The 20,243-nt window shown below is 44.3% G+C and overlaps 1 protein-coding gene and 2 long non-coding RNA genes across 4 annotated transcripts in view; 2 read left to right on the top strand and 1 right to left on the bottom strand.

The window, feature by feature from the left end:
* Nucleotides 1-1,470: 1,470 nt before the first annotated feature.
* On the top strand, nt 1,471-5,646 carry LOC144280339 (uncharacterized). Its single transcript, XR_013348769.1, has 3 exons — nt 1,471-1,868; nt 3,703-3,920; nt 4,185-5,646. It is a non-coding gene; the product is annotated as an uncharacterized LOC144280339 (long non-coding RNA).
* Nucleotides 5,647-6,532: 886 nt separating this feature from the next.
* Nucleotides 6,533-14,727, bottom strand: LOC144280341 (uncharacterized). Its single transcript, XR_013348771.1, has 2 exons — nt 12,806-14,727; nt 6,533-6,861 (listed from the first exon to the last, which is right to left on the bottom strand). It is a non-coding gene; the product is annotated as an uncharacterized LOC144280341 (long non-coding RNA).
* Nucleotides 14,332-20,243, top strand: part of SNX27 (sorting nexin 27) — a 73,350-nt gene continuing 67,438 nt past the window's right edge. For both annotated transcript variants that reach the window (XM_077842255.1, XM_077916240.1), the window contains exon 1: nt 14,332-14,659. In XM_077842255.1, coding sequence (XP_077698381.1) covers nt 14,346-14,659 — 314 coding nt within the window. In that variant the 5' untranslated portion in view covers nt 14,332-14,345. The remainder of the gene's footprint in view (nt 14,660-20,243) is intronic.

The following is a 20,243-nucleotide window of genomic DNA, read 5'->3' as shown; positions in this document are numbered from 1 at the left end:
ACTTGAGAAGTTTTGGTTTATTTTGCTCATGTTTAGTTAGGCCTTACTCAGGAAAGAATTAGTTCTGGAAGTTTCCAAAGAGCTCAGCCAAGCCATCACTATTTTTTTTTTTTTTTTCTTGAGAGGGTTAAATAACCCAGATTATCATGTGTCATTGGGTGAAGAGTACCAGCCTGGACACATTAATGTGTGGAAAGGAGAGGAAGTTTGGTGAGGGTGTTGAGGAGAGCTGGGTGCTGGCCTGGCTTATCCTCCAGAGTTCCAATCAACAATAATCACATTTCATACATTTTTAAAAAATTTTATTCATTTATTCACGACAGACACAGAGAGAAAGAGAGAGGCAGAGGGAAAAGCAGGCTCCATGCAGGAAGCCCAATGTGGGACCAGGTCTCCAGGATCAGGCCCTGGGCTGAAGGCGGTGTTAAACCGCTGAGCCACCCGGGCTGCCCTCACATTTCGATCACCACAAAAGCCTGTAGATTCCAGATGACCTGCCCAAGGGCCTTTTCAAATGTATAAAAGACCTTGATTCCTTGAAAAGAGAGTTCCCATTGTAGATTATAATTTTGTAAAACTTCTAGACCACCCATAGAACAGACTTACCTGGAAAGATTACCTTGCTTAATTACCAGCAGTAGAGGTAGAGCTTCAATTTCTTTTGCCCCCACCCCAGGGCCATGAAGGGGTGATGGGATTAAGCTGCCCACTGCCTTACTCATTCAGCCTCATTTCTGGACCTCTACTACCCTGTGAGTTTCCAAAACACACTGTGTCTTTCACCATTTCTGCTTTTGCATATGCTGTTCCCTCTTCCTGTCATTCTTTCCCTCCCCTTATCCTTCTAACAAGCTTCTATTCAACCTTCAAAACCTCACTCAAATGACACTGTTTGGTGAGGTCTTCCCTGACTCCCCAGAGAATCCCCAGACTGTTAATCAGCACTCCCATAGCAGCTGGCACAAAACTTATCCCATTGTACAGTAATTGTTTTCATGTCTGCCTCTCCCCCCAGACATGAGAATTCCTAAAGGGCAGGGCTGATGATTTATCTCTATGTCCCCAGCCCTGGCTCAGTGCCTGACATGTTGTGGATACTCAGTCAATGCCAGCTGAACAGAAATGGATTCTCTTTCCTGTAACTGGCAGAGTGTTTTGCAAGATGACTAACCAGGATCATAGAACTAAACAAAATCATTCCTGAAGGGAGCCCTGGAGCACTTGCCTGGTATCAGGAACTAAATGCAGAAAACTGCTAACGTTCAATGTTTGTGCTTTGGAGGGCACACAGCATTCAAAGCTTAATGGAGGGCATTTGCCTAGAATCTATTTTAAGAAGAAGATTACATGTAAGGAGAAATTTTCTGATCATGTGATTACGCTCTGGGACATGAATTTAAGGGAATGGCGGGTGCTCCTGTTGAAGATCTTCACAATCTATATTTTTTGGAAAAGACTTACGAGTGAGTAGGTTAAATATGAACAGAGACTTCTGATTACAAGTTTATATAACAGAATTGCCCAGCTCTGGGCACTGGACATGGGGTGGGGCTTTGGTAGCTTCCAGTGGAATGACGTGGCCCTCCATGAATGGGTGTTGGGGTTGGAAACAAAACTGTCACTTCTCTGCACAGCTCCTCACAGCTTTGCCTCATTTGCAAACATCTGAGAGATTAGTAAATATTAGTAGATACGTGTTGTCAGTAAATAGACTTTGTTAGAGCTGTCGACACCTGCTGGTGCTAAGTGTGCTTCTCTCTGGCTCTGAGTCTTTCTCTCTGCCTCCTTGTCCCAAAGGCTCTTGGCATGGATGTGGGGAGATCCAGCTGTACTAAAGAGGACTGAGAGACAAAGGAAGAAAGGTGCAGGTAAACTCAAGGGGAAAGTAAGTGGGTATTGCAGTTGGTTGCATTCTGTGCAGGGGATTCCCTTGCAGGAAGCTTTTGGGGGATGGAATTTCTTGATCTGTATGTCAGTCAAAACAACAGTGTGTTTGAGAAAAGAGGGAAGGATGACACACGAAAGGGAAAGAAGTGATTGCTGAGGCTAAGAAATGATTCTTGGGGATCTCTGGATGGCTCAGCTGTTTGGCACCTGCCTTCAGCCCAGGGCATGGTCCTGGAGTCCAGGATCAAGTCCCACGACGGGCTCCCTGCATGGAGCCTGCTTCTCCCTCTGCGTGTCTCTGCCTCTCTCTGTGTGTTTGTCATGAATAAATAAATAAAATCTTTAAAAGAAAAAAAAAAAGGAAATTATTCTCACCCACAAAGTGGGCAAGAGTTCAACATAATGGTATCAGAGAGAACCATGAATTTATATTGCTTTTCATTATAGGCTTTTTCAAGTTTAGTGCAATTCCTTCATTGTATATCTTAAATAGCATATTAGATTTTTTTATTGTGATAAAATAGACATAACATAAAACTTATCATTCTTTTTTTTTTTTAAGATTTTATTTATTTGACAGAGAGCAAGAGAGCACAAGCAGAGGGAGGGGCAGAGGGGGAAGCAGATTCCCCACTGAGCAGGGAGCCCAACATGGGGCTCCATTCCAGGACCCTGCAATCATGACCTGAGCCAAAGGCAGACGCTTAACCTACTGGGTCACCCAGGCGCCCCAAAACTTACCATGCTAACGACTTTTAAGTGTACGATTCTGTGGCGATAAGTATATTTTCATTGTTGTGCGACCATCACCACCATCCAAGTTGAAGAAGTTGAACTTCTTCAACTTCCCAATTGAAAGTCCATACCCATTAAACACACTAACCCCCCTCATATCCTCTTCCTCCAGCCACTGGCAGCTACCATTCTGCTTTCTTTCTTTTTTTTTTTTTTTATTTACTTATGATAGTCACAGAGAGAGAGAGAGGCAGAGACACAGGCAGAGGGAGAAGCAGGCTCCATGCAGCGGGAGCCCGACGTGGGATTCGATCCTGGGTCTCCAGGATCGCGCCCTGGGCCAAAGGCAGGCGCTAAACCGCTGCGCCACCCAGGGATCCCCCATTCTGCTTTCTGTATAAATTTGACTACTCTAGGAATCATATAACTGGAATTATACAATATTTGTTCTTTTGTGACTTGTTGGTTTCTCTGGCTCTTCTTTGAGACTCATCCATGTTGTAGCATGTGCCTCACTGTTTATTACTATTATTATTTTTAGAGAAGAGGGAGAGATGGAGGGAGAGGGAGAGAGAGAATCTTAAGCAGGCTCAATATCCAGTGCAGAGCCCGATGCAAGGCTCGATCTCACAACCCTGAGATCATGACCTGAGCCGCAATCAAGAGTCGGATGCTTAAATGACTGAACCACCACTGTTTTGTAAGTGTACCCTACAAAATCTTATTTCTTAAAGCATCTCCATGTGTAGATTGTGGGTAGCATCATCTCTAGTTTACAGTCAGAGAAATCAAGTTGAAGAGAAGTGCATCAGATACAACTGGCTGCTTCTCTGAATCCATATTCCCCTGTACTCTCTCCCTCATACCCTTCTTTCTTTCAGCAGAGCCCCAATTGTGTTATCATATTTACTGGCAAGCCATGCTAGGGACTATTCTTAGCTCCATGAGTAACTCCTGATTAGTTTGGATCAATCTAATTTTAGGTCCTTTGCCAATGATTGGTTTAGACGATACACCTTCGGCCAATGAGACATGAGAGAAAGCTGATGCAAGACTTTTACAATTTCTTTGCTTTTACAGATAGACACAAGAAGAAATTTCCTATTTTCTGCTTCTCAAAGTGGCCGTGTGCCTGCGTGATGCTTGGAGCTCAGCAGCTATCTTGCCACCATGGGAGGAGTTAGCCAAATGTTGAGGTGGCAGAGAGAGATGGAAGGAATCTGATCCTTGATGAAATGAATAAGCTGTTGAATTAATCAACATGGAACTCCCTACCTTAATCTTGCTATTTGTTTGAGGTCACAAATTTCCTATTTAAAGCACTTTACTTTTTTAAAGATTTTATTTATTTGAGAGAGAGAGAGAGAGAGAGAGCGCGCGTGCACAAGGTGGGGGAGGGTCAGAGGCAGAAGCAGACTCCTCTCTGAGCAGGGAGCTTGACACCAACACTGAGTGATCATGGGACTCTGGGATCAATACCCGAGCCAAAAGCAGACGCTTAGCGGACTGAGTCACCCAGGTGCCCCTTGTTTAAAGCATTTTTAAATTTTCTCTACTTGCAGCCGAAAACATACTGAATGACACGTTAAGGATTACAGCTAAACAGGAATGCAGAGGACCCAAGTCTCACTCCCCTTTTCTACTGGATGATGCTAATGACTCAGGATTGGTCTTTTTACTATGCAATCTCCCAACCTATTGTATTATTTCTGAACTGTTGGCTCTAGGAAGTGATTTCTGGGGAAAAGGACCCCTGGAAAATTAAGTTTCGTTTTGAGGAAAGAGTGGGGGGCACTGGAGAAAATTAAGAGAGACACAGATAACAGAGTGACAACTGCCTAAGGAGTTACAACTGGAAGGATGGTGTAAAGTGTTATGTGGGAATGACCCTCTGAAACATAGTGGTCGGGTGTGGTGAGAGGGGATGACAGAAAAAAGCCAGCCAGTGTGGCTGTAAGAGCCATGGAGCTTTTCTTTCCAATGGGAAGCCCAGCAAATCTGGGAGAGGTGGTATGTAGCAAACTGGACAAGGCATGATAAGAAGATGGCCGGGTGAAGGGCATGAACCACCACAACTACAGGACGCTAAGAGAGAAGTAACATAACTACATACCAAGCTGATACCAGTGCTCACTTAAGCCTGTGGTAGATTGTACTGGCTACTTTTTATAGTTTACCCAAAAGCTTTCTTTTGACATGTGCCCTGGGTATGGGATCTAGGTTTGGATATAGTTTTCCATTCTCCTGGCAACTTTAATTGTTCCAGGTGATGGGCACATGACTCAATGGAGGGCCAAAGTCCTGCCCTGAGATTAATATATGAATTCTGAGAAAAATAAGGTGTTTTTTGCTAATAGATAAAGAGAAGCAGAGATGAACAAAAATGAAAGGCAGATGAAAAAGAATTAGGTCGCCCTGAGTTCTGTCTGACCCTGAGGCATTGGTTCCTATGGCACTTGGCTTGAATCCAAGAGCCATCCCAATGCGGAAGATTATATTTTTCAGGGATGGCCATGCTGATATATCCCAGCAGCCATACTCTGATTAAGCTGCAAAATTGACACTCTTCTCATCTAGTGGTGGTTGTGTCTGTGTCCCCTTCATTGTACTTGGGCAGAACTTTGTGACCACTTGGACCAAAATAATATGGTAGAGTGATGTCATGTGACTTTCAATGCTGAGTCATAAAAATTTCATGCACTATTGTTTTATTCTGGAACATTTGATTTTGGAACCCAGACACCATGCTTGAAGAAGCCAAGAAGAAATCACATGAAGAGGCCATGTGTGGGAGTCAGGTCAACAGCTCCAGCTGAAGTCCCAGAAGCCAACCAGTCTCAATTGCTAGGAATAAGAGATTCCCAGATGACCTCAGCCATCCAGTCACCCTTAGCTTTTGAGTCTTCCCAGCTGAGGCCCCAGGAACTGTGGGGGCAGACATCAGTCAACCCTATGTGTCCTATCTGAATTCCTGACTCATAGGGTCCATATGCATAATAAAATGATGGTTTTATATGCCACTAAGTTTTGGGATGGTTTGCTATGCAGCTACAGTTAACATGAATACCCAGTGTCCTTCTTAGTTATGTGCAAAAAATTCTCTTTTTTGCTTAGGCTGGTTTGAATTAAGTTTCTGTCACTTGAAAAAAAAAAAGTTTCTGTCACTTGCAACTAAAAGAAATTTGATTCATAAGCCCTCTAGTCTGTAGATGTTATTCACTTGCAAATCAGTTACTCAATTTACAAAAAAATAAATAATTTTTCATATGGTCTTTCTTCATGGAAAAAATACTCTGTAAAACAGTGAGGAGGATAGAAGAGTCAGAATTAGTCTGAAAAAAGGGCCCTCTTTTTGTTTTCTTCAACCCATGAATCTGTGGGTAATGACATAGCCTTATTGCCTCACGTAAGCAATTTAATTTTTCTTCTTACTGTTGAGGTCTAGCCACTGATCTGCTGAGTGACCTTTGATGTCATGATACATTGCTGAGTCTGTTTCTGTTTTTAGAGGGTGGTAGTGGAGAGAGCTATTTCTTCATCAGCAAAATGAGGGAATGGGGCTAGATGTGATATCTATTAGTATATGTATCAAAGATAATAATGTACTAAGCATTATGTCAGGTGTTTTCCACATATCACTCATTTTACTCCTATACAGCAGCTGTTATTAGCCACTTTCTGGTTCTTCTCTAGACAAGACTCCATCAATATTCCTCTTGTGCCTCTCACTCTCCTACCCTCTGAGGACACAAGTCACATGTGACACATTCCTTGTTTTCCAGAAACTTAAAGGTAAAGCTAGACTAGATATTAAATTATTTTGGTCTAAATTGAGTGGCACACCATAAATACAACCAGAGTTACATTTGTTATCTCCTGCCATGTAACAGATGACCACAAATTTAGCAGCTTAAAACAACACACCACACATTTATTATTTCATAGTTTTTGTGGGCCAGGAGTCTGGACCCAGCTTAGCTGAGTCCTCTGTAGTCTCACAAGCCTACAACCAAGGTATTGGCTGGGCTGTGTTCCTTAAAGGAGCTCAGGATCCCCTTCCAAGCTTATGTGGTCATTGGCAAAATTTCTTGCAGGCACTGGACTGAGGGTCCTATTTTCTTGTTGTCAGCTGGGGGCAAATCTCAGCTTCTAGAGGCTCCTGCAGCTCCCTGCCGTGGGCCTTCTCCATAGGCAGCTTTCTTCTTCAGAGCCAACAGGAGACTCTTTCATCCTAGTCTGCTAAAAAGAAGTTATATAACGTAACTTCAGCATAAGAGTGACACACATCACCTTTGCCACATTCTATTTCGTAGAAGAAAGTCACAAGTCCTGCCCACAGGCAAGGGGAGATTACACAAGCGCGTGACTCACTGGGAGGTGGTGGTGGGGGGTGTCACTGGAAGGTGTGTTTGCCACAGGAATTTAGAAAAAAAGATAAGTCAGAGTGAATTGGAATCCTCAAGGGAGGCTTTATGGAGGGCCTTAAGCTAGAGCTTAAAGGATAAGTAGAATTTAGACCCAGAAAGAGGAAAAGAGAAGAGGCTGACCACCCAGGATCAAAGGACTATATACATATGAGCAAAGGTGTGAAGGTCAGGTACTCATTTAAGTTAATGCATATACAGGGATCCCTGGGTGGCTCAGGGGTTTAATGCCTGCCTTCGGCCCAGGGCATGATCCTGGAGTCCTGGGATTGAGTCCCACCCACATCAGGCTCCCAGCATGGAGCCTGCTTATCCCTCTGCTTGTGTCTCTGTCTCTCTCTCTCTCATGAATAAATAAATAAAATCTTTAAAAAAAATGCATATACAAAAACCTAATGGAAACCTGCTGACTTTTTACATCACAAAGGATAGGAGGAACTTTTTCTTTTTTTCTTCTTAAAGATTTTATTTACTTATTTGAGAGACAGAAAACCCATGAGCACAAGTGGGAGGAGGGGCAAAGGGAGAGGGAGAAGCAGACTCTGTTGAGCAGGTAATGACCCCCAGGATAGAGAGCCAAAGGCAGATGCTAAATTGAGCCACCCAGGTGCCTCCCGCCTTTTAAAAAAAAGATTGGGGATCCCTGGGTGGCTCAGCGGTTTGGAGCCTGCCTTTGGCCCAGGGCGCAATCCTGGAGTCCCAGGATTGAGTCCCACGTCAGGCTCCTGGCATGGAGCCTGCTTCTCCCTCCTCCTGTGTCTCTGCCTCTCTCTCTCTATATATATATTTATCATGAATTAAAAAAAAAAAAAGATTTATTTATTTATTTATTTATTTAATTTATTTATTTGAGAGACAGTGAGCCAGGGGTGGTGGGGGGAGGGAAGGGCAGAGGGAGAGGGAAACAGAGTCTTAAGCAGACTCATGCTGAGCACACAGCCCAGGCAGGGCTTCATCTCATGACCCTGAGATCACAACCTGAGCCAAAATCAAGAGTGGAATGTGTAATGGACTTAGCCACCCAGGTGCCCCAGAACTTTTTTTTCTCTTTAACCGAAAAGAAACTGCGTAGCGAAGAGAGTACTGGCCATAGTGTCAGAAAATTTGGGTTCATGGTTCAGTTATGCTATAAACCAGCAGTATGACTGGGGCCTTCTGGTTAGCTAAGGTGGTTCCCTGTGGATGATTCTATTAACACGTCTATTGTGAGGACTAGGTAAGTAAGCTCTAGGGTGGGAAGTGCTCTGCAAACATCCTGGGTCCCATTTCCAAAGGCAGCGTCAGTGAGTTCCAAAACCCCAGTCTCCCCAAGGCTCTCACTCTTGGAATCCTCTTTATCACTCTGTCACCAGGTTTCTCTTGAGGTCTCCTGAATGTCTCCAGGGAGGCACTCTCCAGGTTCTGGCCTTGGCACCCCAGTCACTTTGTTACCTGCTCTGCCTTGGTGCACTCCACTTCCACCACCCACCACCTGGAGCCCACGCTCACCAATGCATGCCCTAGCCATCCCCTTCCCCAGGGCCAGCCTCACAAGTCCAAACCATTACTCATCCATCCCTCCTGGATGCCCCCAAGACCCCTCAAATCCTTTGTACCAAGAACTAAACTCATTGTCCTCCCCACAAGTCTCTTCCTCTTCTGCTTTCGCCTGGTCTTGGGAAATCACACCACAGAATCTGGGCCCTTAGGCCATTCTTTTCTGCCCTGCCCTCACACCTGAGCTCCAATTGGTGCCAAGTCCTCTCCGACCAGTGAGGCCTCTCCCACCACAACTGCCAAGCCTCATTCTCGTCAATTCCCGGAAATCACAGCACTTCGGTCTTAACTGATCTTCTGGTCCACACTTCCTTCAGGATGAACTTCCTCAAGCACAAATTTAATGTCTGTTCTGCTTAAAAACATTCTCTCTCTCTCTCTCTCTCTGTGTGTGTGTCTCCCATGAATAAATAAAGTAAATCTTGAAAACAAAATCATTCAGAAGGGGATGCCTGTGTGGCTCAGCAGTTGGGTGTCTGCCTTCGGCTCACGGCATGATCCTGGGATCTGGGATCCGGTCCCACATCGGGCTCCCTGCATGGAGCCTGCTTCTCCCTCTGCCTGTCTCTGCCTCTCTCTCTGTATCTCTCAAGAATAAATAAATAAAATCTTTAAAAAAATAAAAAATAAAAACATTCAGAGGCCTCTAAATACTTGAGAATAAAATTCAAACTTCTGGACACTATATTCAATATCTGAAATCCTCTCAGATCTGATTCTTGGGGGCACCTGGGTGGCTCAGCAGTTGAGTGTCTGCCTTTGGCTCAGGTCATGATCCCAGGGTCCTGGGTCAAGTTCCACATCAGGCTTCTCTTGGGGAGCCTGCTTCTCCCTCTGCCTATGTCTCTGCCTCTCTCTGGGTCTCTCATGAATAAATAAACAAAATTTAAAAAGCAAGGGATCCCTGGGTGGCGCAGCAGTTTGGCGCCTGCCTTTGGCCCAGGGCGCAATCCTGGAGACCCAGGATCGAATCCCACGTCAGGCTCCCGGTGCATGGAGCCTGCTTCTCCCTCTGCCTATGACTCTGCCTCTCTCTCTCTGTATGACTATCATAAATAAATAAATAAAAATTTTAAAAAAATTTTAAAAAGTAAAAAGATCTGATTCTTCCCCACCTCCTCTGTCCCTGCTGCTTCAGTCCTACTGAAGTGCTGGCAGTTCTCACATTGCATGTTCTTTCAAATCTCTTCGTTTGAATGCACTGCTCCCCTTGTCAGAAATACAGGACCACACCATTCTTCTCTGCCTTGCCAACCTTTTTCTTTTTCTTTTTCTTTTTCTTTTTTTCTTTCTTTCTTTCTTTTTTTTCTTTCTTCTCTTTCTTTCTCTCTCTCTCTTCTTTCCTTCCTCTCTTTCTTCCTCTTTCTTTTTTTTTTTTTTTTTAATTTTTATTTATTTATGGTAGTCACACAGAGAGAGAGAGAGAGGCAGAGACATAGGCAGAGGGAGAAGCAGGCTCCATGCACCGGGAGCCCGATGTGGGATTCGATCCCGGTCTCCAGGATCGCGCCCTGGGCCAAAGGCAGGCGCTAAACTGCTGCGCCACCCAGGGATCCCTTCCTCTTCCTTTCTTTCTTTCTTTCTTTCTTTCTTTCTTTCTTTCTTTCTTTCTTTCTTTCTTTCTTTCTTTCTTCTTTCTTTCCTCTCCCTTCCTTCCTTCCTTCCTTCCTTCCTTCCTTCCTTCCTTCCTTCCTCCCTTTCTTTCTTTCTTCTTTCTTCTTTCTTTCTTTCTTTCTTTCTTTCTTTCTTTCTTTCTTTCTTTCTTTCTTTCTCTCTCTCTCTCTCTCTTTCTTTCTTTCTTTCTTTCTTTCTTTCTTTCTTTCTTTCTTCTTTTTTGCCATTTTCATCCATGATTGCTCAGCCTATTTGCTGTTCCGTGTTCAAGGCCCCTCCTGTGGACACTCTTGCCAGCTTGTGTGGGCCTCCATCACAGCTCTTATTACTCTGGAGACCCAAGGCCTCTGTTGTAATGTTTTTTTTTGTTTTGTTTTGTTTTGTTTGCTTTTGCTCTCTTGCTAGATTGAGTTCTCGAGAGCAGTAATGGTATTTTATTTTAGTTTCTTTTCTGATGCTCTGATCACCTTTTCTTCCAAGCTGATCCTTTCTACATATTTTATGCATTTATTTTTTGAGTAGGTAACACATTCATCTGTCTAAAAATTCAGAAGTTACAAAAAGTTACAGAATGAAAAGTCTCCTTCCAACCACTGTTCCCACTCCAGCTGTCCAGTTCCTCTCCCCAGGAACAATCAAAATGATCAGTTTCTTGTGAATACTAGAGATAGAAATACTTTAGAGATAAAAACATATCATTCCCCTTTTATACAAAAATGCTATGATATTCTACAGACTGTGCTGTACCTTGTTCTCACATATGTACTGTATCTATGGGATCATTCCACTTTAGCACATAAAGAGCTTCTTTTTTCTTTATTTTCAGTCTTCCATTGTGGTTGCATTCCAAGTTAACCAATGAGCATTAGGTTATTTCCAGTCCTTTGCAAATACAGAAAATACTTCAATGACTATCTTCACAAAAATGTCACACTTCACACATGTACAAGTGTGACAGTAGAATGAATTCTAGAAGTGGAGCTGCGCCAGATCAAGAAGTATGTGGTATTTGTGAGTTTCACCATGTCCTATTGCTCCTCATCGAGTTTGTAGATAACATCTTCTTTATCTTTGTATCTCTAGCCACCATTGCAGAGTCTAGAACAGAGCAGGCATTCACTACATTTTTTTTCAAATAAACAAATGAAAAAAATAGCTCTTTCAGTGGAAGCTCCCTTTTTCTTTTCTTTGAGGCCTTTAGTGGATAAATTCCATCCCACTCAGAGCTCAGTTCAAATCAAATGACTGCAGAGTATTATTGTATAGCAAAATCCTTATTCCAATTTGTATTAATTTCCCTATTTGTGCAATTAATTGAGACCCTTCTTCATTAGGTTGCTTACAAAATAAGGTTATACTAACTTTTATGTTCCAATAACGGAATCCTCATTCCACATTTTAAGACATGTCTTAATTATTCTACTACTCTCTTCCCCCACATTCCAAGCAATTACTAGAAACCCATACATAGTCCATGAATTCTTTCAGGGGGTTGTTTGCTGCTTTTATTTTTATTTATTTTTAATTTTTATTTATTTATGATAGTCACACACAGAGAGAGAGAGGCAGAGACATAGGCAGAGGGAGAAGCAGGCTCCATGCACCGGGAGCCTGACGTGGGATTTGATCCCGGGTCTCCAGGATCGCGCCTGGGCCAAAGGCAGGCGCCAAACCGCTGCGCCACCCAGGGATCCCCTGTTTGCTGCTTTTATAAGTCACCAGACCTCTCTGTGCAAGGTAACTTTACTTTTCTTTTTTTTTTATGACTTTATTTATTCAGTTTAGAGGTCAGAGAGCAACAAAGGAAGAGAGGGAGAGAATCTGAAGCAGACTCTGCACTGAGGAAGGACACCCACCTGGGGCTTGAGACTAATGACCTCAAGATCAGGACCGCAACTGAAATCAAGAGTTAGATACTTAGGGATCCCTGGGTGGTGCAGCGGTTTGGCACCTGCCTTTGGCCCAGGGCGCGATCCTGGAGACCCAGGATCGAATCCTGCGTCGGGCTCCCGGTGCATGGAGCCTGCCTCTCTCTCTCTCTCTCTCTCTCTGTGACTATCATAAAAAAAAAAAAAAAAAAAAAAAAAAAAAAAAAACGACTGAACCACCCAGGTGGCCCACTTTTACTGACTTTTTAAAACTACGAATCCGTTACTTCTCCTGGATTGTTTACTAGCTGTGTGGCTTCTCTACGCCTGGTTTATTCATCTATAAAATAGGGCACATTACTGAGTTGTGAAGACTAAATAAAATTATAGATGTAAAGTGCTCAGAATAATGTTTGGCACACAGTAATGTTGAGAGAAACAGTCCTTCATGGGTCTGTCATGCTTCTACCCATCTTCCTGGGTATGCCAAAATGCAAGACCCTGACTGCTTTTTACCAGGGTCATTTCTCAAGATTGTGTTTATAGTGAGCAACTTTAAGGAATAAGGTAATGTCTCTCTCCAGCACAAAGAATAGGTTTGCTCACTGCTTCCTATAGAGGACAGGTTTCCCAAACCCAGTGTTCTTCAATTGCGACGTAAATCCACCAAGTAAGTGCACATTCATGTGAGCCCTCCCTGTCATCCCCATAAAACGTGGGGGAAGAGGAATTGACACCAACCTGCTGAAGCTCATGTCGCTTCCTGTGTCATAATAGTCCTTTGTCTCTCATCCAGGAATTCTGTCTTTTGTTAGCATCCACAAAACAGTAACAGACTAACTAACTCACTAGCCAGTCAGGAGGGTAAAATGAAATACCAGACTTGAGTACTACATGCTTCAGTAAGCTATTTTCATTATTTTTGCTCTAGCTCTTCTTGTCTTTGCTAGGCATCCTACACACACTATCTGTGAGTGTGTGTTTGGGTAGGTAGCTGACAAACATCAACTGCAGCCATTGCCAAAGATTTCTACTGTGTCTGTTGTGGGAAACAAAATGAATTAGAAATAAAGGTAACTTGGGGCACCTGGGTGGCTCAGTTGGTTGAGCATCTGCCCTCTGCTCAGGTCGTAATCTCAGGGTCCTGGCATATAGCCCCACATCAGGCTCTCTGCTCAGTGGGGAGCCTGCTTCTCCCTCTGCTGCTCCCCCTGCTTGGGTTCTGTCTCAAATAAATAAATAAAATCTTAAAACAACAACAACAACAACACTTCAAAATCGTTGCCCAATTTAAATTACTGGACTCCTCTAATATCCAGTTCTACATCACTAAGGCCATAGTCTTTTTTGCATATACACACACATATACATATTTTTTGTATAGTTGGAACATAGTTTTTATGTAGTTGCAATACATGAAAGTTGCGAAAAAAGCAGCCCGGTGGCTCAGCGGTTTAGTGCCGCCTTCAGCTCAGGGCGTTATTCTGGAGCCCCGGGATTGAGTCCCACGTCGAGCTCCCTGCATGGAGCCTGCTTCTCCCTCTGCCTGTGTCTCTGCCTCTCTCTCTCTCTCTCTCTCTCTCTCTGTCTCTCATGAATAAATAAATAAAATCTTAAAAAAAAGAAAGTTGCGAAAAAATAACCGGGCCTTAGTTCCTGTTACCTAACAGCGGGATGACTTTGGGCTCTCTATGGTTCAGTTTCCAAATAACTGAAGTAGAGAAACGAATTCATGATCCTGCCAGCTCACAAGGTTGTTGGGGTTGTTGGAATAAAATAATGGATTCATGTGAACACAAGCTATTGAACAAATGAGTTGTTATAATTTAAGGCTGCAACTTAAAGCTGTCGTCACAAACATCAATTTATGCACATATTATTGTCTTAGAGGCTAAGAAATGAGTTAGGAAATGAAAGAAGCAAAAACGCGCCCCAGGTCAACAGGTTCATCAGTCGGCTACAATCGGTGCTGGCTCAGCGGCTCAAACTACAACTCCCGGCAGGCTTTGTTCCTCAACGCGTCACGTAACCTCCGCTCGGGCCCGGGCCCTGCCCTCTCCCCCGCCCCCACCGTCCAGAACTCCAACTCCCAGGAGGCTCCACTGGGCGCAACCGTCAGTCTCCCCTTTCCCCCCGCCGGCAGCTCTGTGGCCGACTCCGGTCCCGCGGGCGGCGGAGCGGGCGCGCGCCTGGGGGTCGCACGGCTGCTGAGCGGGGCGAGCGCGCTCGAGGAGGGAGTGGAGGCGTAGGAGGGCGGGGGTACGGCTCGCTCGCTCGCAAGATGGCGGACGAGGACGGGGAAGGGATTCACCCTTCAGCCCCTCACAGAAACGGAGGCGGCGGCGGCGGCGGCGGGGGGTCCGGGCTTCACTGCGCGGGGAACGGCGGCGGGGGAGGCGGCGGCCCGCGGGTCGTACGCATCGTCAAGTCCGAGTCCGGCTACGGCTTCAACGTTCGGGGCCAAGTGAGCGAGGGCGGGCAGCTGCGGAGCATCAACGGGGAGCTGTACGCGCCGCTGCAGCATGTGAGCGCCGTGCTGCCCGGGGGGGCGGCCGACCGGGCCGGGGTGCGCAAGGGGGACCGCATCCTGGAGGTGTGAGTATCCGGCTGCCCGCCGCCCCGCCCCCTCCGCCCGCAGCCCCTGCCGCCCGCTGGCCGCCCCGTCCCCGTCCCCGTCCCCGTCCCCTCCCCCTCCCCACGCGCCCCCGAACCGGCTGGGTCCCGCTCAGGCCCTTCCGCCTCCCTCCCTGTGACCCGTCAGAGCTCCCCCGCTGCTCTTACCTTCCTGCCCCCCCCCTCTCCCCCCCGCACGCTGCCCTCTGCCCCTTCTGCCCTCGCTGACAGCGTCTCTTCTGAGTCCGCTCCCGGCCTCCTCCCCAAGTTCCCATCTTCAACGTCGTAGTTTCTTGTCCACCGCTGCCGTCCGCCCCGCGGACCGTCCGTCTGGCTTCTGCACCAAGCAGCCAGGGCCTGCGCCGCCGCTTCTCTCCTTTTGCTCTCCTCGGTTACCCTCGCTCGGGGCTAAGCACCCCTGCATTTTTCTGCCCTGCGGAGTGTCCTTTCCCCTCCCTCTTGGAGCCACGCTCCCGCTCCCGAGAGCGCACCTCCTTCCCCGACCCTTTGTGAAGGCACGCCTTTGCGTTTGTTTTGTTTTGCCGGTTGGGGAGGGTGTCTGGCCGCTGGTTTCTTTGCCCCGTTGTACCGTATTACACCGGGATTTTGCACCCAGCGTCGCCTGTCTCCACGTTCCTGGGAGGGCAGCATCCCTGCCCTGGCCCATCTTCACTTCTGCACTAACTCCTACTTCTTTTTAGTGAGATTTGTGGTGGAGCTCTCCTTCGTCCCGACTTCCCCCCGAAACTAGACCCGTCTTTTGGGTCTTTGACCTCCTCATTTTTTCAGGGCATGCCCCTCTATTCTCTCTTTCGCTCTGTCCTCTTGTGCTCCCACGCTCGACTTTCTTCATCCTATTCTTTATCCCCTCCGGGCTGCTTTCCTTGCTCTTCTTAGGTTCCTGCTGCAACCCATCCTCTTCCTTACTGCAGCCTCTCCCTCCCATACTCCTTCATCCTTCCTTCCCCCCAGCATCCTAAAGCTCTAGCAGGATGCTGCCTTGTCTTGCAGTTTCTGTGCACACCTCCGCTACTCTCTTACCGGTGTTACCTTTGTGGATTTGTACTTTGTATTAAAATTTGTATAGTGGTGGCTGGTAGGTGGCATATGCCCTCATTACCTCCATTCTCCTCAGCAGCCCTCAATCTTGTATCTCTTGCCTTTTTACTGAACCTTATTTTTTCACACTTTGGCCCTCTCCCTCAGTACTTGGATTTGCCCTCATGAAGTCTTCCTTATTTTTTGTAAATGTTATTTTAGTTATAATTTCTACAACCTCCAGTCTCCAATAAAATAGTAAGTTTGCTCAAGGTTTCAACAAGGTTAGTATCTTGAACATCTGGCCTATAGAGGAGTCCATCCCTTTTTATTTACCTTATTCCCCCTGCCCTTACCTTGACATTCTGTTTTTTTAAAGATATCTGTCTATCTATCAGAGAGAGTGTGTGCACAAACAGGGAGAATAGCAGGCAGAGGAAGAGGGAGAAGCAGCCTCTTCACTGAGCAGGGAGCTCTGAGCTTGGGGATTGATCCCAGGACCCCGGGGGATCATGACCTAAGCTGAAGGCAGACGCCTAAGTACTGAGCTATCCAGGTGCCCATTTGACCTTCTTACTCAATGATATTCACTCATTCTCTTTCCTCTTACCTTTCACCTGAAGAAAGAGTAGCTCACTAAAGTAAGTTTGGAGCTATTAAAACTTCCGTTTATGCTTTCTTTTTTCCTTTAATGTTCTACATGCTCTTTTCTTATTCTCTGGTAATATGTTCTTAATCTTTGAGAGCCAGGGTATTCAGACTAGAATGCAGTAGTGACCAAAATTTTGCTCTGTACCTGGGCATATAATTCTTTTTTTGCTAGATAACTCAAAATCTGTGGCTATTTCCTTCAGATAGAAGCTCTTGGAATTGTCATTTTCCTTTTCTTTTGCAAGTTAACTTTGGATCCAGCTGTTTATTTTTAAATTTAAAATTCAAGTATTGGGATCCCTGGGTGGCGCAGCGGTTTAGCCCCGCCTTTGGCCCAGGGCACGATCCTGGAGACAGGGGATCGAGTCCCACGTCGGGCTCCCGGTGCATGGAGCCTGCTTCTCCCTCTGCCTGTGTCTCTGCCTCTCTCTCTCTCTCTCTATCATAAAAAAATAAAAAAAATAAAATTCAAGTATTTATTTGAAATTATAAATTTATCATAAAATTATAAATAATTTACTCTTTATAAGAGTTAAAAGAACTAAATGAAAACAACTCTGTAGGGGCAGCCGGGGTGGCTTAGTGGTTTAGCGCCACCTTCAGCCCAGGCGGTGATCCTGGAGACCTGGGATCAAGTCCTGCATCGGGCTTCCTGCATGGAGCCTGCTTCTCCCTCTGCCTGTGTCTCTGCCTCTCTTTCTTTCTCTCTCTCTCTCTCATGAATAAATAAATAAAATCTTAAAAAAAAAAAAAAGAAAACAATTCTGTAGATGACTACAACTAACATCAACCATTTCAAATATATATATATATATATATGTTTATATATCAACTAACATAGTAGCTTCTTGCCTTTATTATAATTTTGTAGTGAAGTCTAGATATAAATTAGGTATTGTAAGGGAGACCTCAGATGTTCCCCTAGGACAGATGGAAGGACTTGTGTCAGGCCCATGTTCCAGTTCAGGCCCATTCTTCCTTCAGGGGAGAAAATAGTGAATTTTGGCACATACTTGGTGGTGAGCAGAGACTGTCTTGAAAAAGACCACAGAGTGGCCAGGACAAAAGAATACTCTTTGCTTAGAGAACCTTACTCTGGAAGGTTGTGATGATCAGACTTCTTCCTAACAGTGGTTTCTCACCTTCCAACTGTATTTTGATTCCAAATTCTATGAAGCTTCTTTGCTACTATAGTGGAAATGGTGGTGGTTACAGTATAGAGTCAAGCAAGTTGGCAAATTCTCAAAAAAAAAAAAAAAAAGTTGGCAAATTCTCTGAGACCTCAGCTATACAGTCTCTTTCCTTTTTCTAAAGTCTGCATCTTCTCCTTAGGTTTTCTTTTCTTTTTTTTTTTAAATTAATTTTAGAAAGATTTTATTTATTCATGATAGACACACACACACAGAGAGGCAGAGACATAGGCAGAGGGAGAAGCAGGCTCCATGCAGGGAGCCCAATGTGGGACTCCATCCCAGGACTCCAGGATCATGCCCTGAGCCGCAGACGCTCAACTGCTGAGCCACCCAGGCATCCCCTCCTTAGGCTTTCAAGTGAGAGGAGGAAATCCGTGATCAAACATGATTCTTCAGAGATATCTGGGTCTGCTACTTGTTTTGATTTTGGTTAGGTTGATGCTAATTTTCCTAAAGCATTCTTTAGTCAGCACTCCTTAGGGCTTTTCTGTCTCCCACAAATTCGTAAATTAATCTCTCTGTTGTCTCAGGAAAGTTTTGCATGTTATTGAAGTGCTAAGTGGGGTCAGGGTTAGGCATAGGTAGATTATTATTGTGTAGACATAGTTTGCATGAAGTCATAGGTGGATGTCTGGTCCTTGATGATTGCTGCTTAAGACTTGTCCCTATTTTAGACACTTTCCTCCTGTACACAAATTATTCCAACTTTTTTATATTGTGGTCCTTTGGACAACTGATTGAGATGTGAAAAGAATAGAGTAACTTTGAGATTTAAGAGACTAAAATCTTGGACAAAAGTCAGAGCTTGTATTTCTTTTAAAGTCTGCCTACAAAGGCCTTGTCCTCATTGAATCTTAGAACAGTCATTAAAGGGGGATTCCCCGGGTGGCTCAGCGGTTTGGAGCCTGCCTTCCGCCCAGGGTGTGATCGTGGAGTCCTGGGATCAAGTTCTGGGATCGAGTCCCGCATCGGGCTCCCTGCATAGAGCCTGCTTCTCCCTCTGTGTCTCTGCCTCTGTGTGTGTGTGTCTCTCATGAATTAAAAAAAAAAAAAAAAAAAAAAAAAAAAACAGTCATTAAACTAAATTCAGTATGGTTCTGTTTGTCCTTTCTCCCTTCAAAACTGACTAGACTTTAACTGGTTTGGGAAAGAGAGATGTTGCAGGGCTTAGTAGGGTATGAACAAGCCCTCTGGGCTCTAAGTTTTACTGCAGATGGAAAGTTTTGTACTAGCAATGTTAATCTCCACCTTGTAATTTTTCCCAGTATAACACATCGAGAAGGTTTCCCTTTGATGTGTATATACCTGGAGGTATGCTTTCAAAAAGTAGAACCAAAATAAATATGTCTTTGTACTAATTATATAGTATATGAAGTAACATTTAATTAACTTCAGGTTAATTTTCTTAAGGTAAAGTATTTCCAAGGGCTCTTGATTGATTTCTTGGGTGCCCTTAGTAGGGGTTTAACATGCAGTAGATATGGTTGTGGTACCATCTATATTTTTAAGGGATTAGGTTTGTGTGTTGGCTAGTTTGTTTTATCTCTTTGGTATTTGGGTAGTGTGGTCTTTAACAAGCCAGTAAGATTGGCTTGCAAGCGTTTAAAATCATCATATATTTGTGCAGGGTAGAGTATGTGCTTTCCCTCTTGATAGCTACAAGATAATATACCCATCAACTTTCCCTTGTTAAAGTTACACTTGCTCTTAGCCAAAAGGCCAAGAAGCAATTCTCTTGTTAAAGTAATCCATAAGAAAAATTAATGCTATGTATATGTATGTATGTATATGTTTATTGGGAGTTCAATTTAATAACAGGAATATCTCATGGTCTTTTTTTTTTTTTTTTTTTTGGCTTCATTTAATGTGAAGTTTGAGATAAAGAGCGTGGTGCCACAAGAAGCATTTTTACAAGTTAAGTGTAAGTCATTTAATGTTGACTGCTAAGTACCTTCTCAGGAGAAAGCATTCTCAATTGTAGATGAATTCTGTTTGGCCCAGATTTTCCAGGTAGGTTTTAGAAATGGTGTTTGAAATCATGGTTATTGGTCAAAGGAAAAGTGTATGGTAGTGATTCTTAAGCTTTAGGGAGCATAAGAATTACTAAGTATGTTTGTCAGAAACATAGTTTCTTGGGCTTACTGTTTATATATGATTCAGTAGGTCTTGGTGGAGATTGGCTAGAAGTCCTTATTTATTATTTTTTTAAAGATTTTATTTATTTATTTGACAGAGAGAGAGAGCGTACACAAGTAGAGGGAGGGGCAGAGGGAGAAGCAGAATCTCCTCTGAGCAGGGATCTGGACACCGATCATGGACCCTGGGATCATGACCTAAGCCAAAGGCAAACTCTTAATTGACTGAGTCACCGAGGCGCCTCCTAAAAGTCTTTTTTACTCCCTTTGCAACCTGTGTACCCAACCTGTACCTGGAGCAACCCTGCAGTCTAGGCCTTGAAATCTTAGTCCATTTTATCTTTGTGGTTATATTGAGAGTCATGAGCTAAGACTGTACTAACAAAGAGTAATTTTAGGCTCTTGAACTCCAGCCCTTAACAAAATCATTTCAGTACGATAGTGGACTATTTATATGTGCTCATCTAGATTTTATTGAATCTTCCTTAATGTAATAAAGATGTATGGTGAAGAGGTAGAACAAGGTAATAAAAATCATTGTATCACTTT

This window comes from Canis aureus, chromosome 12 (genome assembly GCF_053574225.1).
Source record: "Canis aureus isolate CA01 chromosome 12, VMU_Caureus_v.1.0, whole genome shotgun sequence".
Lineage (NCBI taxonomy): Eukaryota > Metazoa > Chordata > Mammalia > Carnivora > Canidae > Canis > Canis aureus.
The sequence above is the reverse complement of the archived record's forward strand: the minus strand, read 5'-3'. Positions and strand labels throughout refer to the sequence as shown.